At 41.4% G+C, this 20,490-nt stretch overlaps 1 protein-coding gene across 1 annotated transcript; it reads left to right on the forward strand.

The window, feature by feature from the left end:
• Positions 1-1,231: 1,231 nt before the first annotated feature.
• Positions 1,232-18,647, forward strand: RGR (retinal G protein coupled receptor). The gene is made up of 7 exons (XM_086467201.1): positions 1,232-1,310; positions 4,327-4,483; positions 6,137-6,258; positions 15,052-15,205; positions 15,784-15,901; positions 17,465-17,578; positions 18,504-18,647. The coding sequence occupies exons 1-7, from the start codon at positions 1,232-1,234 to the stop codon at positions 18,645-18,647; spliced, it is 888 nt and encodes a 295-aa protein (XP_086323327.1).
• The last annotated feature ends 1,843 nt before the right edge of the window (positions 18,648-20,490 follow it).

Below are 20,490 nucleotides of genomic sequence, written 5' to 3' on the forward strand. Positions count from 1 at the left end.
GGGGTAATGAGTAGGTCTGTGGAAAAGCAGTAAGGAATGAGAAGTGAAGGAAAAGGAAACAAATGCACTAAAAAGGGTGACATAAAGTACCATTAAAAGAAAACAACCCTATCTAGTGGCTTTCATAGCTATTGCTGCTCTAAATGTAGGTTGAAAATTGAGAAGTATGGCCAAGTTGCTCACTTCTAATGGACAGGCATTGAAAATTACATAAAAAATAGTTGTATAGCTGAAAAAGTACTATTTGTTTCACTTGGAGTCTGAAAGATGTCTTCCATTCTGCAGGATCCAGACATTCAATTTCCCAAAGAGTTGGTTAATCAATCAGTACAAGAATTGAAAGGAAAATGATTGACCCTGCTGAGAAATGACAAGGGTTCATGCACATCTCGGATCCATCATGTGGCTTGCTCATGGTGGGAAGTCAGCTGTTAGGTAAGGGTCTGGAGGCTGGACAAGCTGCACATTGCACATGCTCCAGAGCTATATTACACCAAGACCCCAGTCCTCAAATGTATTCAAAAGGACAGTAAGGTAATTCCTGTGAGCACTCACCACTGAGGAACTCATATACGTCCTTGTATGACTGGGGCCTAAAATCAGTAATTTGTGAGTGTTTGCCTTTAATCAGGCTGTGCCAGTGTGCGCCTTAGTTTAAGCCTCAGCTATGAAGAGGAGATATGTTAATATACAGAATAGTCATTGCGAGAAAAATACACTGGCCAGTTTCTAGAAATGGGCTGAGGGGAAGACCTATATGCTGCAGAAATTCTTGGTTCATACTTTTCGCCTAATTACCAACTCAATGAGTGCGCCTTTGTTTTTCAGGTCACTCCTCAATTATATATTACATGTTTCCTCCATTCCACAACCTTTAATTCTTTTCCAGTGTTGCAGAATTAACTGGACAGGGTTCTTAATCTTGTCTCTACAAAGAACTTGTTGTAATTGCAATGAATGCTTTCATTTTGCTGGTGTCTGAAATACGATTTGCAGGGGAAGGGGGAGTGCGGGTTGATGCTAGTCCCATCATTAATAACATTCTTGCGGGGATTGTAGTTGTGGGAATAAAAACCCCAAAGCTTTTATATAATAACGAGCATGTGTCTGCACGTGAGCTACTCCTTTAAGAAGCCTTGGGACAGTGGAAGGAGAAGGATCCAGAGAAAAGGCAACTCTACAGCTATAACAGAGGGCAGAAGTTAAATCTGTCGGCATTTTTATTGCAAGTATGGTCACTGCATATCCTCTCCCTGAAGGCTTCACTGAATTAGAAGTGTTTGCCATCGGCACTGCCCTGCTGGTAGAAGGTAAGCTCGGTGTGGGACCTCAGCAACAATAAGATTTTTGCCCCTATTATTCCTGGTGGGAGGGGAAGGAAAATCGAAGCAAACAGCAGCATTTGTGGTATGTTGACCCAGACCTATGGTGGTTACTGTGGCTACATCACCAATACTTCTGGTCACCAAATCAGGGTAAGCTGCAAGCTGTTTGCAGTGAAGATCTGCTCTGTATACATAGCTGCTTTATGGCGGGGAATTACTTGCTACTTAGGTTTCTTACCAAGAATTTGGGATGTAAGATTTTGATGTTGATTTTTAAAAGCAATTTTCTCTTCCTCGGGGGAAGCTGAAATGCCTGACAATCTCTCAATAAAATTGGACTGCTTGTTTTGTGGGCTGTGATGGCTGTTTTATAATCAAAGATGAAAGGTACAAAAATAGCCTGTTAACTGTTAGCATACATCCAGATTGCATTGGTAGTGCTGCAATTAATGGCTGCTGGGAAAAAGTAATAAACAGAAATATACTTGCATGAGATTCAAAAGCTCTCACAGTGTTAAGAAACAAAATTTGGGGTAGGAGATCATATTCATTTAATTTAGCCAATATGGGCTTTTTCTAAGGCACGTGCCACTGTTGAGAGACTGCAACAAAACTGAGAACTTATATCTACCTGGCAGCTAGAGAAGGTCAGGCTTGTAGCTAGGATTATTTTGGTGTCAGTCACTGTCATCTCTTATGAGCTACATTCCAGTCAGGGCCTGGGACCCCAACCCTGCATAGTGCTGCTCAGCTGGAGATGCGGAGATCATGGGGCCCAACAGTTGAGGAGAAGCTGTAAGCAGCATCAGAATGGGACAAATGCTCATTAACTCACCCCATGAATTTGGAGCATGCAAGAAAGGAGGATGCTCACCCTGTCCTTGCAGGTGAGTTCAGCTGGAAATCAGCATCATATCTTCCTGCAAAGGCAAGCTGGAAGAGCTGTGTCAGAAACTCTTCCTTGGAAGACAGAGAGAGAAGAAAAAGCTTCTACTTCTGGCCTACGGGTGAGATGCTGCCGCCTAAACAGAGTTCAGGGCTATACCTGGCCAGTGGCCATTAAGTCATCTGCAGGGCCTGGCAGGTCCTGGCATGACTTTGCCCTTCATTATCGAGGGGCGAGAAGTGGCAGGACAGGGACACAGTTGGGTGCTGGCAGAACCCAACAGCCAGGGTCCTGTTGGGGAGCAGCTGGTTGCAGTACCATGGCCCTGCCAGCCCTCACCTGCCCACCCACCCACCTGGGCCCAAGGGCTGCAGCCTGCTGGGGACCTGCAGTTGTTGAACTCCAAGCAAAGTAACCTGCTGGTAACCTTCACTTAAAACTGGATGCAGTCTAAGACATTTAGGTTTTACTAAACACAACTATTTTCTATAGGGTTTTAGGCAGAATGTGCCCAGCAGATTGGCAATAAAACTTTATCTTTGTCATCTGACTTAGAAGATCAAACTAAATATTAAAGATCGATTCACTTTCTCACTGACTCTGAGAGAAAGGCAATGAAGACTTCCTTTTTTGCTGCAGCTTGTAAGTGCAGTTCACAAAAAAGTTCTAGGGAAGAGGAAAACTTTGCATTCACTTTATTAACGGGACACATTTGCTGTTCTAAAAACAAAACCTCAAAGCTATTTTTTTTAAGTTTAGTAAGTTGTCTGTTTGTACACTTATGCTGGCCTTCAAGAAAGCAGAGTGGGGTGAAGCCTGGCGTTTCCAAAAACACAGGAAAGATAGGAAAAAGCTGATACAGTAATAACTCTTCAGCTCTACACTAAATATGGTCACAACCTGCCTTTTCTAAAGGCTTCATTGCGTTTGGGAGAGTTTTATCCTGTGGGTGGGAGGTAAACTGGAAGGGAGGAAATAGGAACACCAGATCTCAAATGGCCTCAAATATTTCTTCTGGAAATATTTTGTTATATGTTGTGTAATGAAAGACGCACATCAGCTGTTACTATGGTTATGCCATCAGCCATTAATGCAATTAAGGTAGGAGCGGGATTTCTGACTAGACAAAATCATCCATCTTACATAACTGCAGAATTAAGACAATGAGCATAAGTAACTACACTACTTTACAGAATTAGGGGATATGGATTTTTTCTGTGCTTCATCATTTCTCTTTCCAAGAAGAACACAAAGAAAAAGACATACTGCCTCTCACCTGACTGAGACTTACAGTCAAGATGCTAAGTCAGAGCCTCATCAGAGCTAAAATAACTCAGGACATCTTGAAAATTACATTAGAGGACAAAGCTGAGTTCAAATCAGTGAAGAATGTGTTTCAGGGTGGCACTGCTCTGTGATGGGTAAATAGCTGGGGTTGCTTGGATGCTCCTTTCTGAGGAGCAACATTAACTTGTTTTTTTTAAATCTATCAGTGACTGCTTTTTCTAATTAGATTATTCCTTTCCATGTATAGTCTATTGACGAAGGGCAGTAACAAGATTGAGCTAGTGTGATTCAAGCACTGTCTAGGTTAACCTCAGACAGAAGCCCGAAGGGAGGCAGGCTGACTGAAACGTGGCAGAGGGACTTCTATGCTTAAACACAAAAGAATATTACAATTGATATTAAACACAATCCATTTCTCTACCAAAGGCAGGCCTGGAGATATGTGCACCAGCAGCATGTGCTGGCTGTCAACCCCACTGAAACTGCCTTCCTCTGCATGTCCCTTGCTCTCACCCACGTGTCCCTGGATGGAGCCTGGTAATCAGGTTTCTCTGATAAAACAAAAAGATAATTAGAAATAAGATTAAACCATTTCTGCTCCACATCACTGGCCACATGCCTGATGCAGTTTGAAGCATTGGCTTCAGCTGTCAGCTATGACTTCTCTCCTGAAAGGCCTTTTAACTTGCATGCAGACTATGACCACTACAGATATAATCCCTCTGCGTTTCTACAGCAATTATTGTTCTCTCATTAAAGAAAACAGCAGTATCATTGTAGATATTTTCCATTTTTAGTTGAATCATGCCAAACAATTCTGTATTTCAGCCCTGCTTGGTTTCTGTCTGAATGGCTTGACAATTATTTCTTTCCGAAAAATCAAAGAACTCCGAACACCCAGCAATCTGCTCGTTCTCAGCATTGCACTGGCCGACTGCGGGATCTGCATCAATGCATTCATTGCAGCCTTTTCCAGCTTCCTCAGGTATATCTTTCCTACAGGATGCTCAGAAGAACTACATGAAAATTAACAGCTTAAGTTCTAAGAGGTCAAATTAGTTAAATTACTCTCTTTCTATCATACCACCTAACCAAGCTTCACATTCTCTGAATCTGAAACAGCAAAATTAAACTATATAGTTCTACCAGGCAAGCAAAAAAGCAGACTTTACTGCGTATAATCACTGACGGGCTATAAGACTGATTATAGAAGACATTTAACTGGACAGCTTTACTGGTGGTTATAGTAGTAGAAGCTACTGGATATTGAAATAGCAGTACATTTTCATTGACTAAACCTCTAGATTGACCCCAAGTTTATCTGTAAGTCTTTCTGGTTTTCTGCGAACCTTTCCATTAAAGCATTTAGTTGAGAAGTTTGCAAAAAATGAAAATGAAGATCTGTTAGCAGGGAATTCACATCAGTTATGACACGTTTGATCTTCCACATTTTCACACATGTCAATCATGTAATCAGAGGACAGAAACAATATCAAGCATTTCAGTAAATAATTAAAATAAACAAATCACAAGCAAACCATACTCAAAAAAACCACACCACCCTATAAAACAGCTGATGAGTAATTCCACCTAAGTTGCAAATTTTTAAACCCTGGAAATACCTTTAGTAGAGAACAGAAATAAAATCAAGCCAGAATATGACCATTTCAATCTCTCTTAATGGATATAAAAATATTTTTGCAAATTAACAAGTCAATAATAAGCTCCAAGGAGGCCTTATTCAACACGATTTTACCTTCTGTACAGGTCACTCTTGTTTCAGGCAGCCTGAAGTCAATAAAGATACCTTTACTGAACTGGAACTGAGAAGCTAAGGTCAATACATCAAAATGAGCTTGGTTTTAACACTTGCAGGATCTTTTCTTTTAAATGAGAGCAGAACTTTCCCAGCCTCCCAAGGAGTTAGCTATCTCCTGTTCAAAGGGACTTCTAGGGGTAGTCTCCTAATGAATTCTACCGATATTCTGTAAATACAAGAGAAAGGAGATTGCTGCAGATTTCCACCTCATAGCTAGCTCTATGAGCATAAGAGTCAGGTTAGATGACACACAAAGAAAAAAAGCCATGTGTGACCAGGACATGGAATACACGTCAGCAGATGCCTGTTACATGACACCACCTCATGGTTCTTTTCATTCTATGTCTGCAAAGACATTTGGAGGCCTTGGTCATGCTATCAGTAGTATTTTCATTTGTTGTGACCTTTTGTACTGTGTTGTACGGTGAACACTCACTTTCCAAAAGGTTATTACTCATTTGCTACTTTCACATGTTGACAAACTGACTGCTCCCAGTGGGTGCAAATTTTGAAGGTATGGATAAATGGATGAAATGCAGATTTCAAATTTTAAAAATTACTTTCTAATACATAAATGCAGCTTTATATTTTCTTCTCCATATCAAGAGTAAAAATAGCTGTTGTACTATGTCAGACACCACAGCAAGATAAATGCTGGCAAATACCTAAAGGCAACCACAATAACATCTTTCACAATATTTTCCAGACTTCGAAAGCACAGACACAAACTATCATTTTACCCTCTCTGTTAATGCAATTTCCAAGCATGTCTTCACCTTTTTCTATCGTTTTCCTAACATATTCCTTGTTTGATGACAGATATTGGCCCTACGGCTCTGATGGCTGTCAAATTCATGGATTCCAGGGCTTCTTGACAGCACTAGCCAGCATAAGCTCCAGTGCTGCAGTCGCCTGGGACCGGTATCATCACTACTGTACAAGTAAGGGCTACAATTTACCTAGCAACCTTACCCAGATCCTGCTATAAGGCAGCTTGCTTATCAAAGCAAGCACATATTTACTATCTGCGTATCTTATACATAAGTTTATTTATCTTGCACACTAGAGATAGAGCAAATATAAACAAACTCTCCAAAGGACCTCTTCCCATACAGAGGGCACTAACCAATCACCTTCAGGAGATATTTCCTCTTCCAGATCACATCCAAGTTGCAACCCTCTTGCCATGCTTTCACTTTCTCCATAAGTAATCTTCTGTGTCCCCAACAAAATCCAACTCCTCATGCTGAAGAAAAATCTATGCACTTTGGGCTTCCATCCAACACCCTGCCATGCACCCAACAGATCTTCATGCCCATGCAGAGTTTACTAATTACAGATAAATACGGTGTAGCTAGAGAGCTGCCTCTGCAGAAACAGTAGCTGGAACAGAGCCCACGGCAAAGCACTTCTGCAGAGGTACGATCAGGCAGGCAGAGCTCAGCAATGCAGTGCCTTTGTGTGACACACAGGCACTTTGGGGTACAAGAGCTATTTGTGGGGTTTGTGCTACGTTCCAGGCCCCCTTAGGAAGACTAGAACTCAGTACATTTGCTCCCAAGCAAGGAACAAATTATCTGCAAGATTCAATAAAAGTGGCAAAGCTATTTTTAAGTACTGATAAGAGGAGGAATATGGTATTTTTCTTCTCTTGGTGAAGGCCATTTTTTGTTTTTTCTTGCAACTTAATTTGTAACTAGTTCTGCTACCTTAGCTGGATTTAATGGAAATCTAATATTAGAGAGGATCAACCCAGGAAAATAAATTTGCCTTTTTTTGTGGACTTACGAAAGCGTATTTTTGATTTAGGTGAGAAATTAGAAATTGACAGGATTGTCAATACATGGATTTATGGAGACAAATATGCTCTGTCTTTTGTCACAGAACATCCTCCCAAACTTTGGTGGTACTGGATTTGTGCATTCATATAACATGAGTGGAAATTTCTGGTGGATTAGGGTTCTGAGTTGGATTTGGCACCTGTGGAGACTGATAGGATTTTGTGCTGGGACTTCAGCTGTGCTCCAGCCACCACTGCAGATGGGGAGAACAGGGGAATAACTGTATTCTTTTAGCACAGAAGTCAGGAAGCACAGCAAGGGGCATTATCATCTGCTGTAAACCAAACTATCAGCTTTTTCAGCACTGCAACTGGCAAAACCTGCTTTCTTGTGAATACGGTCCACAGGGATGATGTTCACTTTTCTCTATTAAGATGGACTTGTGCTGCCTGCTCTATGGGTGCTGTTACAGGGTCTCACCTCTCCCCAGACACCAACTTTCACAGTAAATGCAGCAACTTAGTACCTGTCAGTCCCCACCTCCCTCTCCAGTTTACTTCTAAGTAGCCCATGTTTTCAAATGTTACTAGGAGAGAACTGAGTGACAAACACACGATGTACAATCTCATGGCCCTCATTAGGAAAAGGGAAAGAGATATGACATGAAATTCAAACTTATTCTGAAAGGACATCCTAGCACTCCATAATGCTAGGAATGTTCTAATCTGCACTATTTGGCCATTTTGGCTGCCATGTGGGAGCTCTGCCACCTCAGAGAAATGGATGAGGGCCTCCCATGCAGATCTGCAGCTTTCATGTTTCCTGCTAAAGCCAGGCTCTTTCCAAAGGAGTGAGGAGTCCAGAGACCCCACGTGACAACACTTCACCAAAAAATTGTGTCCCTTTGGCAATGTTGATTAAAAAAATGCAGTCCTCCTTTTCTTGTGCTAAAGCACAGGTTGCTCAGACCACTTCACAAAGTATTTCCTAAATGAAAGTGTAAAAGTTGTCTGTGGAAGAAACTGCTGAGCTGCAGCACTTCAATCCCCTTTGCCATTACCATCCACAGAGCCTTTCAGGCACAGCTTCTATATGATTAAAGCAGCAAGTGGTAAAACACACCCAGAGCACACAGCGAACATGTACAATCTGATTATCCCGTTGAGGGTGGAAAGGTTGCCAATTTTTTGTTCCTGTAACTTTTGTCAAGAATTCAGCTCAGGCAAGGAAACGTTTTTTTTTCATGTCCAGACAAAGGCCCCAAATAATGCAGGCTGTAAGCTAAATCCATACTAACACCCTTGGGACACTGAAATGGAGCTAGAAGAGTAGCATCTGTATTTTACAAGAGAGAGAGGCTGAAAATAAGCATGTCTTTGGAAAGAATTTTACTCTCTGCAACATTGACTTTAATGCTTTTGTGTCATGCACTCCTCCAGTCAAGAGCATACTACATTAAGAGCACAGGCAGAGCGACCCTAAGGGCACAAGCTTCTTTACTTTGCTCAAATTGTTACTTACTGATGGCCAAACATTGCTGTTATTACTGAACATTTTGAACAACAAAACAAAAACCAAAACCCTGAAGGTTTTAAAACCTCATGCTCAGCCACTTCTAGTTTCTTCCTCCACATGCTGATTGTGAGGAAGATTGGGTCATATTGCATAGATCTGATATATCAAGCCTACAGGCTATACTGCATTCTCAATCCATACATTAAACTCCTGTTGACACTGGTGTGAGTTGTATGTCTGTACAGTAGGCATAAAATAACTTTGCCTAAAAAACAAAGCTATCAACTTTTTATCTTCATTCCCCAGGAACTGGTCCCCTTCCAAACTTAATTACATCATCCTCAATGTTTTTGTTATGTCCTAACTGTTTCCTGAGAAAACCTTTGTTGTGGCATTCCTCAGCTTGACACTTGATTATCCACTGTCCATATTTCCAAGGAAGAAAGCTGATGAGAATGTGAGAGGTTACTGTAATGATGAGAAAAAAATGGGACTTTTCAGCCATTCTGAATGCTAATGACACAAATATGTTCATCAACATCCTGAAAATTAACCAAGTTTTTCAATTTAGGAGTCAATACAACCCTCAGTAACAAACTGCTAGCCTTTAAAGTTTATTGATAACGAGGCATGTCAGTCATCAGAAAACAGGTTGATATTGATTTGCATATGGAAGAAAATAATACGACCACCACACATGACAGAGAAGCTAGAGTTTCGAGACATTTTACTCTGCCCCCTCTTGCTTTCTTTCTCCCAGGCAATCATGCTGGGCAACTTTTCATCCCCTAAACGTGGTTACAAAGCACTACATTCACAGCAAGGAGGAGAGAACCACCGAAATCTGTAGACTAAATTATGCAATAACAGGAGAAAAGGCAGGGGAGTTCGAAGGGTTTGAATGTCAATCACCAGCAAGATGGGAAAACAGATTATTGTATTTCAAAATTTGATCATTAGGGGGAAAAGGAGAAAACAGAAGCAGTTTTATGTTAGTGCCTGACAGTGAAGGAGGAAAGGGCAAACTCTGAGGAAGCTGTCTATCAGTAGCCAGGCATTCAGGACAGAAGATGACATTTTATATCAAGGTAGACATTGTTAGTTCTCCCTCACTGGCCATTCAAATGAGGAAAATGTCCTGAAGTATGTTCTTAACATAGCAAGGGAGGAAGGAAGCAGCAGCCTGGGAGGTCTCACTGGAGCTGGGATCAGGCAGGCAGAGGGCAGCTCGTGGACAGCCCAGGGGGTCAGCAACCTGAAAGCAGGAAGCTACCTACCATGGAGACATCTTTGCTAAAGGCATTTTGATCTAACACACGGTTCATTTTGGTGAGAGGGTAGCACGCTGCCATCATTAGTTTGTGGAGAGGAGAAGCATCCTGGTCAGTTTTTTTCCTTTCATATCCATGGCATACATTTACAGCTTTAAAAGGAAAGAAAAAAATCTAGATTTTACACTTGCATTTAAGTATTAGCAGGAAATGGAAAATTTGAAGTGATTTATGTCAGTACTTGTTCTCAATATCACAATAGAAAAGACAAAATCAGCAGGGATTTTGCAGCAGCATTGAACTTCAAGAAGCAGAATTGCAGTAAGTTTTATCTAATCCTTACATTCGAGGAAATCTACGTTCTTATATTAGTATTCAAAGATTAGCAAACTACCATTTGCTCCAATCGCAGCTGTCAGCTCTGTCAAATCAGGAGCAAGTCCTTACCTCCTGTCACACTTAACTGCAGCCACCCTGTCACACTTCCTTCATCTAGTCTTGCACCTGCATCAGTTTTCCCTCACAAAATGCCAGTGTTTATACAGATCTTGCATTTTTACTGAAGCAGGAGGTAATCGCCAAGACAGCTTTATGATCATGGAGAACCACAACAAAAAATTAATGGAGTAAAAAAATCCCTTTATTAGGTTATTTCAAAGAGCTTTTTCTAATGGTATGCACAAAAGAAGCTATTATACAGTGCAGCTTCTTATTCCTACAAAAAATGAATAATTGTGAGCACCAGTGACTAGTGCTTTCACACTGCAGATGAAGCAGGTACGAACACTAATTTTACTTATGACTGATATATATTTCCCCTTATAAGACTTTCAGATATTTTTATCTTTTAGAAATTTTGCCAATTTTAAGTGATACATGCCATGAAGTCTGGTACAAGCCATATTATTCTGGAATATATCAGCTATTATAAGAACCATTTGCAAGAATGAGGAAAAGGAACTTCTTCTCCCTCCATCCTAGAAAATCCTGTTGACCTTTTGTTTGAGAAATTCCTTTTGAACACCAGCCTGAAATCTAGTCGAAAGGTAGTCACCGTATCAGAGATGTATTTTTTGCTCTTTCTGTGAAAATCAGCTAGTTTGACCAGTTTAGAAATCTTCAAAAAGTCTATATCCATAAATGTCCCCACAGACTAAAGATGGAGAAATAGTTTATGATTATGTCACTAAAAAATGGCCAGCATAATCAAAAAGATTAAGGTTCCATGCTCTTTCTAGCACATCCTAAAATTTAAGCTTTTGGCATCACAATTTTAGTAATCTTTAAATGATGGGGGGGGTTCTGTTTATAAGAGTGACCTCTTTCTATTCCAAAGCAATTACAGAAGCCATTTAAAGTCCCCTGTATTAATATTTCACTGTATGGAAAAGAGAAGCTTCCCTCTTGCTTTTCAAGGAGAGAAAGCCAGAGTACAAGAGTCATTAGACTTAATAGGACCAAATTGCCAGCACTGGGCCCTAATTAGGAATTATATCCTTAAGCATATGTTGAACTCCATACATACACATTTAACTGATTTAGGACCTACATGGCTATTACAATAAATTTTATCAGGCCAAAAAAGGCATTTAAGGTAAAGCAATGTCCTGCTCCGCAGAAAAACAACTGAACTGCTCTCAACTTGTTCTCTTGCTGTTTGTCCTCTCAGAGGAGGACATTTTTGCCACATGAATTGGGTACGATTGTTTCACTCTTCTTGTACTGAAAGTATTTTTTCTGGGCAGAACTAAAATAATATAAAATCTGTTTAATTTTACATGCATACATTTTTAGCTACTTCTGATATAGCATTAAATGTTTTCTGAAGGGTCAACAGGCAGCTGATTTCACCAGGACTATTCCACTGTTAATCTCATTTTGCAAAAGGCCAAATCCGGAAGGAAAAATTTAATTTTGTTAGTTCTGATTCTTTCCTTTTCTAGTGTCCAAAATAGGACTCCTTAAGTGTGAGGAGAGAGAACAATGAATTCAGCCCCAGAGATGAGCTTTCCAAATGCAGGCTGTTGAGATGTTCCTGGTGCCAGACTCCATTATTGCATGGACCTTTTATTCTACATCTAATAAGAAAATGGTGTTTCCTAACACCTATGGAAAAGTAACTAAAATAAACTTTCCTATAGTTTTTCATAGAAGAGGCATGTTAAAGCAAAAAAATTAGGAAAATAAAGGAAAAAAAGAAAACTGATGGAAATTGAGAAGTGTCATCTTACTGTGCCCCGCGCTGCCAGGCATGCCAGGGGGAGCTGAAGCCAAAAGGGAGATTTCCCCTAGAGCGTACTATGGGCTGTGTTTTTCCTGTTAAAAAAATAAACATAGAGGTCTTCATTAAAGCCACTCTTGATGGAAAATACCTGAAAGCCATTTCAGCAGGAAGGCTCACAACTTTCTTGTTGCCTGCACATACTCCAGCTGGTAGCACATGGGGACAGAGGAAAGGCGCGGCACCAAGAGACTGGGCACCGTGAAAGATCCCAGAGGTGGTGGGAGCCAGTGGAGCAAAAGCTTCTCCTGCTGTTCTGTGCAAGGCAACAGCAGGGAAGGTGAGATTTCTGCCAAACCCCCCACACACACATGCAGGCAGCTGGATCAGCCGCCCTCTCTCAGCACAGGCACCCACAGGCTCCCTTCAGCATGCCACTGACACTGTTGTAGCAGTCAAGGGCAAATTTTGTCAATGCAAGGATCTTTTCCTTACATGCAAAGATCCATAAAGTGCCTGCATGTGGCTAGGACCCAGTGGCACTAGAGTGCCTCAGGCCCCATCATGTTTTGAGACCTTCATGATATTGCAGTAGTCCATGAAGTGAAAAGGATGGGGTGGAAAAAGAGCCAAGTTTGTGCCACAAGATACAATGAAAAATAATTTGTATTAACTATTTTATAGGAACGCTGAGAAAAAAAAACAAAACTTTTTTTTTTTTTTTTTTTTTTTTTCGAAATAGCAGGAGGGCTTACCACTTGCAAAACTGTATTCCCAAAGCAGTAAAGCTACTTTTGGCATGAGCTTGGTTTAAAAGAAACACAATTCAGAGCCAGGTTTCAGTGCAGCTGCTTTTGAGAATGCCTTCAAAATGTTGCTAGAATATGTAAAACACAAAATAAAAACCTATCAGCTTATGTAATAAGCTTTGTCCCAACTGAATTTCAAGTTAAGGTTATGTAAAACCAAGCCACAAGAACCACTATGTAGAACAGAAATGGAAATGGAAACCTTGGATGAGTAACAGCTCTAACATGCTTGTTTGATCTTATACCTAAGTAGGATGTAGTTCTCGAAGACACAATTTAGGCTATATTACTCCTTTGAACTGGGAGATTAAGAACAATTACAAGTCACTAGAAAGTTTGACCCTTATTTCAAGTCACCTAAATCAGAAATGATTCCTTTATTTTCATCTATATCATTCTAGAGTCATATTATGTCAGGACTACAAAGCAATACTTGAGTCTTTGCAGCCAAAGTATAGCTTCTATGTAGGAACCATACAAAAGACAGATATTAGTCACTATTAATCATTCTTCATTAGTAATTATTAAAAAATAATGGTTTAAGGTACTAAAAAATCAGTAGATTTTTGGTAACTACCGTATTAAAGCACAGAGTATTTAATAGAAATGTTTTTCTTTCCTTTTTCCTTGGTATTTAAATTGCAATGTGTACACCTGTCTTTTCTCATAACTAATTTTTTAACACCTGCACCAAACGATTTTTCCAAGATGATTTTTAATGCAATTCAAATTCTAATTTTTTTCCCTGATGAAACTCTGGAAGACAAGAAGGACAGCAGTAGAGTCAGCATTCCTGTAAAAAGGGCAATTTCACTAACACACCTACTTCATCATCCTTCTTTAAAATATAAGGACAGTACAACACAAAACAGCTACAATAGAGTTTGCGGTCCTTCCGGGAGCTGCTGCCTTATGGGGACCTCCAGCCTGTGCAGCCCCCACATGCTCTCCACTCACATCTGATCCCATGGCAGGGCCTTACTTCATGCACCTCATGCATCTCAGCTCAAATCCTTCACCATTCTAAGAAAGGTCAGTATTAGCCTGAATCTTCCTGTCCTGCTGTCATGATGCTGCTGTTAAGGGCAGGTGAAAATATTGCTTCCCAAAAAGTGAACTTACATCATTACTTCTCCCTAATGGGAGATTTGATTTGAAAGGAGTAGTGCGAAAAGTCAACGTGCTCCCTGTGGGTGCAGCTAGCATCATGGGCTATTCAGCACAGGCATGATTACAGACGTTAGCCTAGATAACGAAATTATCCAGGCCTTTTTACACACACGCAGAGAGGCTAACACAATGTCCTGCAGCAGTGGGGAACCCTGACTGCCTTCTCTATGAGCAAATACTTCCTGTGCCTTCTGAAGTTTCCAGTCTTTCATTTCACTCATTGACCTATTCCTACAGTATTCTATGGAACTGGATGAGATAGGCACAAGTGATCATTTTTATTACAAGATTTGTAAAAAATGACTAATGCTGAGCTTCACATTTCCTGTTCTAGACTAAGCAATGATCTTAAGGGCAAAATAATTTGACCAGCAGTGTTTTTAGAACAAGATCTGTTGTCAGGTTGTATACATATATTGATGAGCAGCAATTTTAGAACAGGGTATATTTAATACCTACACGTGCCCTGCGCTCCTGGCAGGGCAGGCAGGAGGTAGGCAGGGGGTGGGGAGCATGTGCAGAGTTGTATTTCTGATCTGACCCACACCCTGCAGTGGGGCTTTAGTTCTCCAAACACTATTTATCGCATCACCCTGTTCCTTCTACTCTCTGCCTCATATGAGCCTTTAAACATGTTCCCAAAACACAAGAATATAATGTTTGTAACAGCAGCTGTGTCTCCAGTGTGGTACAAAGCTGAGCAGCAACACAGAATTTGTCTAAGTAAGCACACACAAAAAAGGGACATACAACTTGCTGTTTCCTAAAGTCTAAAAGCTTCCTTCATGTTTTACACAAGGTTGATTCCTCCAGACTCAGGTCAGCTTCAGGCTACAAAATACAGACAACTGCTTGTTTCTGCCTGAGGCCCAGGGGCCAGAGCACTTGGCTCTTCCCCCATAGAGCCAGACAGCTTTGCCCAGTGGTTTCGTTCCGGGCATGGAGACCCCCTTTTCTCTTCCCACAGGGAGCAAGCTGCAGTGGAGCACAGCCATCTCCATGATGGTGTTTGCATGGCTGTTTGCTGCCTTTTGGTCCGTGATGCCCTTGCTGGGGTGGGGGGAATATGACTACGAACCCCTTCGAACCTGCTGCACCCTGGACTACAGCAAAGGGGACAGGTGAGGGCCAGGGCCAGCTCCCATGGGAGGGAGGGTGGAGGCTGCCATCCCTTGGGGCAGCTCCGGTAGCACACCAAAACCCCCAGCTGTCCCCCGTATTGTTGCTGGGGCAGATCTCCCTCCCCAGTGGCAGGGGCAAGGCAGGCACAACCCAGGCTGCCTTGACTCACACAGCAGCATGCAGGAACAGCTAAAGTCAGCTTCCTCCATGGGAGAAGCTAGTGCTCAGGTTTCTCCTGCTCCATTGTCCACCTATAAGCTGCATCTTTTCTGGGTTTAGGACTTGAAACCCTTTCAGAATGGATTTGGTTTTACACAGTCCAGCATAGATGTCTGAGTAGGGGTGCTTGGGTTCAGAAACCAAACACCTGCTGTGGTTTTCTACAATACTATTAATCCCACACACAACAGCGTGGCACAACTTAATCGGCCTTCAGCAAATGCTGCACCTAAAGCATGTTGACAAAACTAGTTTTGGCAATTTCAAAAATACAAGTTAGTAAGTATTTACAGCAAGTTTACAGAGATACCCTAGAGAGGAATTAACAACTTCTTTTTTTCACCTCCTCCCTTTCCAGAAACTATATCACATTCCTTTTTGCTCTGTCCATTTTCAATTTCATGATCCCGGGCTTCATCATGCTGACAGCCTATCAGTCCATACACCAGAAGTTCAAGAAAAGTGGACACTATAAGGTAAGAAATCTTCCTCTGTCCCTGTAACTGCCTTGCCAAAATAGGGCTGCATCCAACAGAGACAAAGTCTTCAAAAAGCCAATTTCTTTCACAGAGGCTTTGGCTCCATTCCATCTGTGCTAACTCCCCAGTGTTACTTGAGTAGGAGGGTAGTGCAACACATGATGGGGACACCCAGAAAGTTCATGGAAACCCCATCCTTAAGAGATTTCAAGATTTGACCAGACAGCCACATCTGCCTGGACCTAGTGCTGCAAACAGTTCCCTGTCAAAGCGGGGGTCAGACTAACAACCCTGAGGATTCCCCTCCATCAACACCAGTCCAACTCTAGTCACAAAACAAACATACAGCACACAGAATGTTTGTTAATAGCATATCAATATTTATCCAGAGAAACTTTGCTCAGGAAGGATCATTATTTCCTGGTTTGCTACAGGCTCTTGCTTATCACTGGGGAAGTCAGCCAGAACTCCAGCACTGCAAGGAAACATGCAGACACCCTGGGGGGGCAGGGGGGAGAAAGGCCTTCTTATACACATCATCTTTACACTTGGCTGAGGAAATTCAGAAATCTTTATGAGCTGGAAACAAAGAAATCGCTCTGGCATGGCAGGTTTATGGGAATGTAATGTGGTGATTATATGAGTTGTTTCCTTAGGTGCAGGCTATATAGTCTGGGGCACTACGCGTGGCTGGCAGGCACAGCCCGACCCCTGCACTCAGTAAAGACGGTCAGTTCTCAGGAGGGATATTATACCAGCAAAGAGACAGCCAGGCAGACTGGCTTGTAGCTGGCTGGAATAAATACATGTGCCCCCTACATATTTCTTGAACAAACCTCTGTGTTCATTACTATAAGTCTATTACCTTTTTTTCAGTGAGTTTATGCAATAGTGTGTGATTTCTTTCTTATGATATACTGTAGCTGTGCAGACTAGTTATGACGTAGAAAATTTAAGGATGAAATTATTGCTTCCCTATTCATTAAATTATTTATAAGTACTTGGGAACAGATGGCCATGAACACCATGGATAAGGCCATAGTATGAAGGGCAGAAGAATCCTGCTACCACAACACAGATGCCACTGCATCCATCTGTTGCACTGTCATACTACTACGGCTTCACACAGTTTATTTGTCTACAAGACCCTTTAAGAAGTTAGCAATATGTCACTCCTTTTTATCTGTTTTTAAATTTATACGTTGCCTCCCTTCCCCAGCAGCAGTTACTGGCCACAGCTTCTATGGCTAGCACACACACCGATTTAACTGATCTACCATAAGGTGCTTTTTCACCTCTGCCCAGGAGCAACTGTCACTCTCCATCCAGCCCCCAGTAACACGGCTTTGGGGCTTGCTGCACAGGCAGCCCTTGATGCAGCAGGAGCTGTGCTTGCACACCTCTGACATTGACAGCAAAGCAACAATGATACAGCATATCCTGTTGGCTGATCCTCTCCTGCTACTGAACACAAACCGTGGTCTCACAGGATCTGTCCCATCTGCTTGTTGCAGCATGCAATTGTGAAACACAAAGGAATTTATCGCTCTTGTTTTTCAGTTTAACACTGGTTTACCATTGAAGACGCTGGTCATTTGCTGGGGTCCCTATTGCCTTTTATGCTTCTACGCAGCAGTTGAAAATGTGATGTTCATTTCACCAAAATACCGCATGGTACGTCTATGGTACCCGAGGGAATTCAAACAATTACATTCTCCTTACTCTCCTCTCTCCATTCCTGTGGAACAATGCCAATTTACTCACAATTGGTTTTACCTGCTATAACATGTATAACAAGTAGATTGTTTCCTCAAAGCATTTCTGTTCATCTACCACTTTTAAGGCAAAACAGCTAAGCCCAGTGATAACAGGCATTATATTACTGCTTTGATCAAGCAACAATTTAGGAAGTCACGGGGTTTTTTTCTTCAGCAGTCAGTTAGGGGTCTGTAGCATATACTGCTTCACAGTTTGTAAGAGCTTTTTGTATCCTTCCCAGAATCAAGTACCAGCTCAAAATATTCAATTTTGAAGAAATTGTTTGTCTCATTCATTTTTCTAATACCTCTCTCTCCTCAGGGAAACTGCAATTGATCACACTTAAGGTTATGCTGCCTCCTTTTTTCCCTTTTTTTCTGAGTCTTGGCTCTATTTGCTCAGACTGCCTCTGGGACTCAGTAATATCACATCAAACCTCTCAACTCTCATTCAGTCCCCAAAAATCAGTCCAGTTCCAGGTCACCAAATACATTACTGTACTTAGGTATTCAGCATCCCACATAAAATGTGTTAGCAATATCAGCCCACTTATCCATCAGAAGGTGTCCACAGCACACCTTCATTCCTCCTAAGTGTTTGTATTCACCCTCAACTGAAATAACTCAGTTTCAGGCAATGCTTTCTCCTGATGACTATAATTTCCTGAGCAAGGGCCTCCAACTGACCAAATTGCTTTTGCCTCTCATATGTCCAGGGGTAGCAAGATACTGCCAATGGAGACAGGCATTTGTTTGGTAAAGGAAAACTAAGTCGAGGCTGAAATTAGCCCATTGGCTTCTCAGTGCATTTTCATATTAATAAATATTGTGTCTTATGACAGATTCCTGCTGTTATTGCCAAGACTGTGCCAACGGTGGATGCCTTTGTATATGCCCTGGGGAATGAAAACTACAGAGGAGGAATATGGCAGTTCCTCACAGGACAGAAGACTGAGAAAGCAGAGGTTGATAACAAAACTAAATAACCCATTACAGCATTAAGCAAAATGAATGCAGGTACATCACTGAAAGCAAAACAGAGGAAACTGTATGATTCTCTGATATGTACGTGCAAAGGTGGTTCCACATTGGAAAGGCCATGCGTTGGCTACAAACAATGAAGTACTGAAAGAAAGCCTTCCAGATAACTGTCCAAACCATCATGAGCTGCTTTGTCAAACAAGCTGCCTTAAACCTGTGTTGATTGTCATCAGTGTCATTTTATATGTCATTGCAAATAAACTATGTGCTAGAAAGCTTTTTTTCCCCCTGATACACTACCATAAAAGCTCAGCAAATTAACTGAAGCAAGGTATTCATTTATCCAGTGAGGCCTTCTCAAATCAATCTGTGCAGTTCATCCATATGGTAACGTCTGGATTACTAAAAGATTAAAGGAGTATCCACTATTATACCTCATGTCTGTATAAATAGCTTGTTCATCTGAACAACGCATTTTCAATGCGCCCAAAATGGAAGTTCCCAAATTTCCATGATGAATCTGACAAGCTAATTCCATATGAACATTTTAGTGGGCATTTTGGATCAATAAGGAATATTAGCTTGGCTCCTATTCAAATGAATTAATGTGTGACATTCAGCTCTGTCACACACTAAACTGCATCAGATTTTGCAGCTGCTGCTTACCAGGACAATCAACAAGCTCACAGTCCCTCATAAAAACATTCATCTTTTTATCGAACAATGCGTAAAAATGAAAGGGAGCTATGGGTCTGATCCTGTTCTTAAAATGTTACAAGAATAAAAATTAACTTCACATCTGCCATTGAATTCCCCTATGATCTACATGAGTAAAAACAATCACTGAATTGGTTGTGACTAAAAAGTCTGAGCAATTCAAAAGCCACTTATTTTATAATTATCAGAATTCATATTTTAAACTACCAGAAATGTCTGTTTTAAACATTTGTATCTACTTGTTGCTCACATTGCCTTCAGGATGAAAAACTGTCGGTTGATGTTGCCTGTTACTACATGCCTAAGAATGATCTATTTGCAAAAAAACATGCACGACAGAATACAAGACACTGTGCGTACAAAAAGCCAAACCTAACTGATTCTTACAGGGATCACATGGTTCATTTCCAAGCACTGACAGCTAAAGAGCTTTTGAAGCTAATCAAAGAAAAAGATGATCTGTCCCTACAATGCTTTCCAACATGTTAGAAAGGAAAACTGTTGTGTATGGGTTACAAAAAAGGTAGATCCTGAAGGCTAAACAATCAGTGGGTAGAAGGGACATTCCCTTCATGGATAGAGATAGGAAATAAATGTCTTTTTGTTGCAAGTTAACCAGCAGGATCCCATTCAGAGATGTGCTTCGGGACTTGTGGGGCTCAATCTAGTCACAAACCATCTGACAGCAGTGAATAACACCATGACAAAATTATTCAGAATAACCACATCTAAAGCTGACAGCTAAGACTTACATCTTTGATAGAATCATAGAATGGTTTGGGTTGGAAGGGGCCTTAAAGATCATCTAGCTCCAACCCTCCTGACGTGGGCAGGGACACCTCCCACTAGACCAGGTCACTCAAAGCCCCATCCAACCTGGCCTTGAACACTTCCAGGGAGGTGGCAGCCACAGCTTCTCTGGGCAACCTGTTCCAGTGTCTCGCCACCCTCACAGGAAATAATTTCTTCCTAATATCTAGTCTGAATCTGCCCTCTTTCAGTCTGAAACCCTTATCCCTCATCCTATCACTACACTCCCTGGTAAAGAGTCCCTCCCCATCTTTCCTGTAGGTCCCTATCAACATTTAGCCTGTACCCAGGGCTAAACTCTTAACAGTCACTCTATCACTT

Source organism: Leptosomus discolor, chromosome 6 (genome assembly GCF_034619465.1).
Source record: "Leptosomus discolor isolate bLepDis1 chromosome 6, bLepDis1.hap2, whole genome shotgun sequence".
NCBI lineage: Eukaryota > Metazoa > Chordata > Aves > Leptosomiformes > Leptosomidae > Leptosomus > Leptosomus discolor.